Source organism: Zalophus californianus, chromosome 1 (genome assembly GCF_009762305.2).
Source record: "Zalophus californianus isolate mZalCal1 chromosome 1, mZalCal1.pri.v2, whole genome shotgun sequence".
Lineage (NCBI taxonomy): Eukaryota > Metazoa > Chordata > Mammalia > Carnivora > Otariidae > Zalophus > Zalophus californianus.
The window spans coordinates 119834598-119842097 of record NC_045595.1 but is presented as its reverse complement, the minus strand read 5'-3'; the positions used below and the strand labels follow the sequence as shown (position 1 = coordinate 119842097).

At 34.4% G+C, this 7500-nt stretch overlaps 1 protein-coding gene across 1 annotated transcript; it reads left to right on the top strand.

Moving 5' to 3' along the window:
* Positions 1 to 3380: 3380 nt before the first annotated feature.
* Positions 3381 to 4742, top strand: LOC113917921 (glia maturation factor beta-like). The gene has a single exon (XM_035722548.1). It carries the CDS (start codon positions 3420 to 3422, stop codon positions 3846 to 3848), a length of 429 nt encoding a protein of 142 aa, XP_035578441.1. The 5' UTR covers positions 3381 to 3419; the 3' UTR covers positions 3849 to 4742.
* Positions 4743 to 7500: the final 2758 nt, after the last annotated feature.

Below are 7500 nucleotides of genomic sequence, written 5' to 3'. Positions count from 1 at the left end.
CAGTGCTTTGAAAATTGTTGTTTAACTTGTTTAATCATTTTTGTTTTTGTTTTTGTTTTTTGCTTCGGGTTGAAGGGTAAATACCACTCCTGTTGCTGTATTTTTGCTGGAGTCAAAAGTCAAAGGCTTGAGTTAAAAAAAAAATTAACTTTATTTTTAAATGAATCCATGTCATTCCATGTAGCACTTCATGTGTTTTTATTGTTTTATTGTATTTCATTGTACAAAATAGCTATTATTTATTTTTCAATTGAACTATATTTGGGTTATTTCTAGTTTTTGACTGCTAGTAGTGATGCTATGAACATTTTTTTGGTAGCTTTGGCTACACATGCATACACACACAAAATTTGGGATATTTAATTTGGATTAGAATCTTTGGTCCTTAGGATTTGTATTTGTTAAGTTGTAGCCAATATTACCAAAAAATTCTATATAGTGGTTTCAAGAATTCACCTTCTTCCTCCTCCACTCACAAGCATTGTATCACAGTTCTGGTTTCAGCTGTTCCAACACTTGGATGTTATTGCAGTTTTAAATTTTAGCCATTTTGCTATAATGGTATATAGCTGTGATTTTAATTTGCATATCCCTCATGGGTAGTGATGTTAGTCACATTTTTATATGATTGACCATCTGAATATCTTCTTTTATGAAATGCCTGTTCAAGTCTTCTACTCATTTTATTGGATTATTTGCCTTATTGACATATTTATTTTTTCTAATATATATATTATATACAAGCTCTTTGTTATTTATATGTATTGTTAATGTTTTCTGCCACTCTATCTTTTGCATTTTCTCTTTTGTAACGGTGTTTTTAGATAAACAGAAGTTCTGACAATGTAATCTGATTGTTAATCTTTTCTAATGTGGGTAGTGATAATGAAGAAAGAGATTATTACCTACTCCAAGTTCATAAGAATATTCTTTTATGCTACCTCCTGAAAGATTTAATGTTTATATACTATATTTAGAATGACAGTCTATCTGGAATTAATCTTTGAGCATGTTTGAAAGAAGAGTCAATTTTATTTTTTTCTTTTGCATGTGGATATATAATTGACCAAATACCATATTTTGAAAAGGTCATTTTTTGCCATTGCTTTTTCAATTAAATATTGTCTTTGTCATCAAGAATCCATACGTGTGTGAGTCTATTTCTGGACTCTCTTTTTTGTTCTATTGGTTTATCTATCTTTGCAACAATACCATACATATTACTTTAGCTTTATAATAAGTCTTGGTATCTGGTGGGGTAAGTCCTTTGTTTCTTCTTAATGTTAGTGGCTTAAAACCAAGTCATTATTTTTCATAAAAGCATCTCATAGGTTGTATAATACTCATTAAAGAAAAACAATAGCATTTATGCACGTACTGAAAAACTTTTTACTTCTTGAAATATTTTTCTAAACTCTGTAGGTTAATCTTTGTTTCCTTTCTCATCAAGAATATATCAATAAAATATTTGAGCATTAAATGTTGAAGAATCATCTATTTTTGTCCCAGGTTGCTCATGGCATAGTATAAGTAATTAGTCTCCTTCTCAACCATTTTTAGCTTTAGCAATTGCTATTAGCATAATTTCTTATTAGAATATTCATAAGAAATATCTATTTATTCAAGTACCTTTTGTGGGTTTAAAACTCCACTACTTCAAAACTATATGGGCTTTAAGTTCTTAATCTTTGGTGCTAAATTATATATTAGGAAGATAATGAAGCCTTTTAGATGACTATGATAATTAGTATGGGATTAATAGCAATAGTGATCTCTACACCCCCACACCCAAACAAGGCCATACGCAGATTTATAAGCTTACATCATTATGTGGAAGTGGCTTAGAGACAAAGTTTAGTGACCTTCTCAGCCTCCAAAATATTCCACTGGGCACATGGGAAATACTAGCTATGAGAAAAAAGAGTCCATATATCTGAGAAATATAAACAGAGGTGATGCCACATGATGATATGCTCTTAATACTCTGCCTGATAAAGAGTCTCTGCTCACTGCTTCATGGGTGAGTTAACTTATAGAGACATAGATGAAATTGAATAAAGGCATATCCAGCAAGTTCTAAAACAGAGCTGCTGAAAGACAAGAAAACCTGGGATGTATGCTGAGTACTGAATCAAGAATATTACCCATGAGGGGCGCCTGGGTGGCTCAGATGGTGAAGCGACTGCCTTCGGTTCAGGTCATGATCCTGGAGTCCCGGGATAGAGTTCCACATCGGGCTCCCTGCTTGGCAGAGAGTCTGCTTCTCCCTCTGACCCTCTTCCCTCTCGTGCTCTGTATCTCTCATTCTCTCTCTCTCAAATAAATAAATAAAATTAAAAAAAAATATTACCCATGAATGGAAAGGAGATTTTGAATATGTCCCTTTAAAAACACAAAGTTGGAAGAGCCTTTTGAGACCTATTCCTAATCTGCAAATTGCTCTGCGGTGACTTTCTGAGTCCTTCAAAGTTTGTGTATGTGTGCTCACTTTAACCTGTTTCTGCCGGCATGTGTTTGGCTAAAGTCTCATAGTGTGATCTACCTATGTTTCCAGGTGGCCGTGGCTCCATCAGTTACTTACAGAGAGCCCTGCCTGATTCCCAAATGTCATGGATTGTTGTTAAGCATTTTTTCCAAATCTTTCAATCAAATTATTTGCATCATACTCAACATTCCATTCATAAAAAGGAACTAGATAGGAACTCGAATTTACATACAGGAAGATCAATAAAAGTGGACAAAACTACACTTACAGCTACAAAGGGTTATTGTTTTAAAGAGTCAAGGAGGATGTGATCTCAGAAACATATTCATGGTTGTTGAATATCTTCTTATACTTAGAAAATATGACCATTTTAATCTTGTATACACCAGGGTTTTTGTTTTTTGTTTTTAAATTATGCTCCATGACCAGCATGGAGCCCAGCACGGAGGTTGAACTCACAGCCTTGAGATCAAGACCTGAGCTGAAATCAAGAGTCCGATGCTTAACTGACTGAGCCATCCAGGTGCTCCTACACAAGGGTTTTAAATAAGTCTGTGTGACTATGATTATTTTCCTCTAAGGAATGTATATTTTACTTTGTAAATCATCTGCTCAATAAATCCATATGTATCGGGGCACCTGGGTGGCTTAGTCGTTAAGCGTCTGCCTTGGGCTCAGGTCATGATCCCAGGGTCCTGGGATTTAGCCCCGCATCGGGCTCCCTGCCCAGTGGGAAGCCTGCTTCTCCTTCTCTCACTCCCTCTGCTTGTGTTCCCTCTCTCACTGTGTCTCTCTCTCTCAAATAAATAAAATCTTTAAAAAAAATAAATCCAGGCCACTCTACCAGGCGCCGGGGCAGGAAGGGAGGCGGCCGCCGTACCATTCTTAAAGGGGCCCGAGGGAAGGCGAGGAGCCGCTGACGGCCGGAAGGAAAATGAGTGAGTCTTTTGTGGTTTGTAATGTCGCTGAAGATTTAGTGGAAAAGCTGAGAAAGTTTTGTTTTCACAAAGAAACGAACAATGCTGCCATTATAATGAAAATTGATAAGGATAAACGCCTGGTGGTACTGGATGAAGAGCTTGAGGGCATTTCACCAGATGAACTTAAAGATGAACTGCCTGAACGACAACCTCGCTTCATTGTGTATAGTTATAAATACCAACTTGATGATGGAAGAGTTTCATATCCTCTGTGCTTTATTTTCTCCAGTCCTGTTGGGTGTAAGCCTGAACAACAGATGATGTATGCTGGGAGTGAGAATAAGCTAGTCCAAACAGCTGAACTAACCAAGGTATTTGAAATAAGAAATACCGAAGACCTAACTGAAGAATGGTTACGTGAGAAATTTGGATTTTTCCACTAATGTGAACTTCTGTGTTTCTGAAGTATATATGTATTAACCTGACCATACTGGAACCAGACATAAATACTTACGCCTAAAAATGCACTGTTACTTACAGTTTGTTTCCTGCAGTAAAGAAAAATTCTTCATTTGTTCAAAGTTTGAACAAAGGGGAAATCATCTTCATAGTAATGAAACTTTGTAAAGTGTTTCCTCATATTTGTAATTGTTAGGTGGACTACTTCTCTCCAGGGACTTTTTGCACTCTTGTGACTAATTTCTATAACTTATGGTTCAGAATTTGTTACTATTTACAGACACCATTGGAAAGTGGGTATTAGATTGTGGTAGACAACAGTTGCCTCCTTTTGACAAATACTGGATATTAGCAGTTTATATATGAAAATAGCATATTATCGCTTGTCAAATCTTTAAAATTTATTTGGGGTAAAAGACTTGAATGACCCAATTTAGAGCCAGGAAAAATAATTTACTGTAGTGTAAGCTGCATTACAAGTACACTTGTCATCAATTCCATACCTTTTTTGGTTTCCTATATCTTTTTAATCAAGTCCAGAAACTTTGTTCATCAGTCATTCATTCTTAGGGTCTGGGAATTAGATTTTATAGTAGTTATGACTATTACGTTTTCTTCTTACAGGAAATAGCATCTTATGCTTGAAAATTGATAGGTTGGAACTAATCAAGGGCTTCATTCCTGGTTGTGTCATAGCTAGATAGTTTTGGATCTAGGTTAATAACACTTTATTTATAAAGCACCTCTTAATGTTGTCCTGTGAACACAAGTTATTTTAAATGTGTTAATACTGTGTCTTTGATTTGTTAGCTTTAAAGTTAGTTTAAGACTTTACATTGCCAGTATTCCAGATTTGGTGAAATTAATACTTTTGTAAAGGGTCCAAGTAAAACAATTTTCTAATGTGTATATCTGAAATTTGTAATAAAATCAACTTCATATTTAAAAAAAATAAATCCATATGTATCATGTTTAAAATGAAATATTTTATTTACATACTATAGAAGTAAAGATAATCACAAAATAAACTCAACATTAATTTTTACCGATATATAATCTTAAAATAGCTAAACAGATGCTCACTTTTTTGTTTATGAATAAACAAATTTTATATTAGTTTTAAAGCTGCTGATAACCATATTTATCTTGTGAGATCACATCAATGATTTTAAAGCTATTTTAGGTTTGGAAAATAACTCATAGGGTAATAATATGAGTTCACAAAATCTTATTAAGGAATAGCCTATGTATCAGTGGTTTCTAGATGTGTTTAAATTATAAAGTAATGTGATTTTAATTAAAAATTGATTTACACAATGTATGATCACACTTAGAAAAAATTTGCCCAGGGATCTAAAAGTAGAATAAAAAGGAACATATAGACGTTGAAAGGGAAAAACAGAATATCATTTACTCTCAGTGTAATTTCATAAGAAAAATGATATCTTAATACCAAAAATACAAGACAGATTTAATTTCTAATTACATTCTTTAGTCCACTTTTGTAAATTTCACAAAAATGATAAAATCATTATTTTTTTTTCTTATTTTACCACAGATTGGTAAAAACTTATTTCTAGACCAGCACTGGTTGTAAAACAGCATCTGGGAATTGATGCTGTAAGGAAAATCTTTGCATTTGGTGACAGAATATAAACAAAACTCTTCTTATTTTGGTAAAATAAGACTGTCTGCTAAACTAGTGATGAGTTCAGAATGCTTGGCTTTTCTAATCCAATGAATTATAGCCTATTTATTCAATCTTAGCCCCATGCGAGGTGGTAGAAATAAAGAGCAAGATCTGGATTCTGCTCACAAGGAATGATACAATTTAGTTGGGAGTTCATAGCAGATTCCTGCCCGTATGTCCTTTGCACCATCAGATCAGTATATCAGGCCTGACTTCCATTTGCAGCCACTGAAACCTGTCCTGTTTGCAGGGCTGGCAGGAAATACCACATAATAAACATCCCAACCTAATCTCTCCTCATCAGGAGCATTTAGTAGATATATATTCAAGCTTCTTTACCAGTTGGTAGAGTAACTCTGAGGTGTGTATTTCATGCTTTTTGCTGGGTCCCCCAAAGAATCCACTCCAGGTTTCTGCAGTGGTAACTAGCTTAGTAATATACCTTTTATTTTCTTGCTGCTTTTCCCTTTCTCAGCATTGCTACTCAATACTGCTATTTTCTGTAATTTTCTCTTTAAGAAACTACTACTTGAGTCTTGTCCCCATATCTGGTTCTGGGAGAATCGATTAAGATGGAGTTATTACAAATTATGTGTGAATTTGGAACAAAACAACAAACACAATAAAAAACTCACTTAAATGGTGCTTAGTTTTGTTTTTTTGTTTAACTGCAAACAACAACAAAAATTAACAGGACACCTGAGTTTGTGCTTCAGCATTGTCCTTTAATTAGCTGTGTGACTTATGGCAAGTCAATTATTTCCCTCTAATCTCTTTTGTTTGTTTCCATATTCTTTTTTTTTTTGAAACTGTTGTAAGAACACAAGATGAGATTTACCCTCTTAATAAATTTTTAAGTATACAATATAGTAATGTTAACTGTAGGCACAGTGACCTACAGCAGATCTCTAGAATTTATTCATCTTGCATATCTGAAACTTTATATTCTTTGAACAGGAACAAACTCCCTGTTTCCGCCTTATCTCAGCCCCTGGTAACCACCATTCTACTCTCTGTTTCTATTAATTTGACTATTTCAGATACCTCATATAAGTGGAATCATGCAGTATGTGTTCTTCCATATCTGACTTATTTCACTTAGCATAATGTCCTTAGCAGATTCACTTAGCAGATTCATCCGTATTGTTTTAAATAGTAGGTTTTCCTTCTCTTTTAAGAGTGAGTAATATTCTATTGTACATATATATTACATTTTCTTTCTTCATTCATCTGTTGATGGACACTTGGATTGTTTCCATGTCTTGACTGTTGTGAATAAAGCTGCAGTGCATATGAGAGTGCAGATACCTCTTTGAGATCCTGATTTCAGCTCCTTTGGACATGTACCCAGAAGTGGGATTGCTGGATCATATGGCAATTCTATTTTTACAGCAGCTGCATCATTTTACATGCCTACCAACAGTGTACAAGTATTCTAATTTCTCCATGTTTTCATTAATATTTCTTATGTTTATTTTCTTCAGTTGTTCACAAGAATAATAGAATCTTTCTATGATATTGTGATATATAATATATATATGGATGTATATATGTATACACACAGATATATATATATATATATATAGTCACTGTCACTATTTGTCTTTTTCCTTGTTTTTTGGAACAGTTGTCCTAAAACCCTAGAATTTCCTGTGATGAGAGCAATAAAGATGTCTTTTCTTATGTTAATGAGTGACTAGGAAAGCACCTAAGGGTGGGAGCTTGTTGCCAAGGGAACCAAGGGAATGAAGGTTGGAGCTTTCAGTCCCATTTCCTGATTTCTGGGAAGGGAAGAGGGACTGGATGTTGAATCAACCACCAAAAGTCAATGATTTAAGCATTCCTTTGCAATGAAACCTTTAAAAAGAACCCAAAAGTAGGGAGTTCAGAGAACTTCCAAGTTGGTGAACCACACACAGGTGGCACACTGGTGCCAACATGCTGGT

Excerpts from the sequence above, each read along its gene's own strand:
- LOC113917921 (XM_035722548.1), top strand. The coding sequence starts at position 3,420 with ATGAGTGAGTCTTTTGTGGTTTGTAATGTCGCTGAAGATTTAGTGGAA.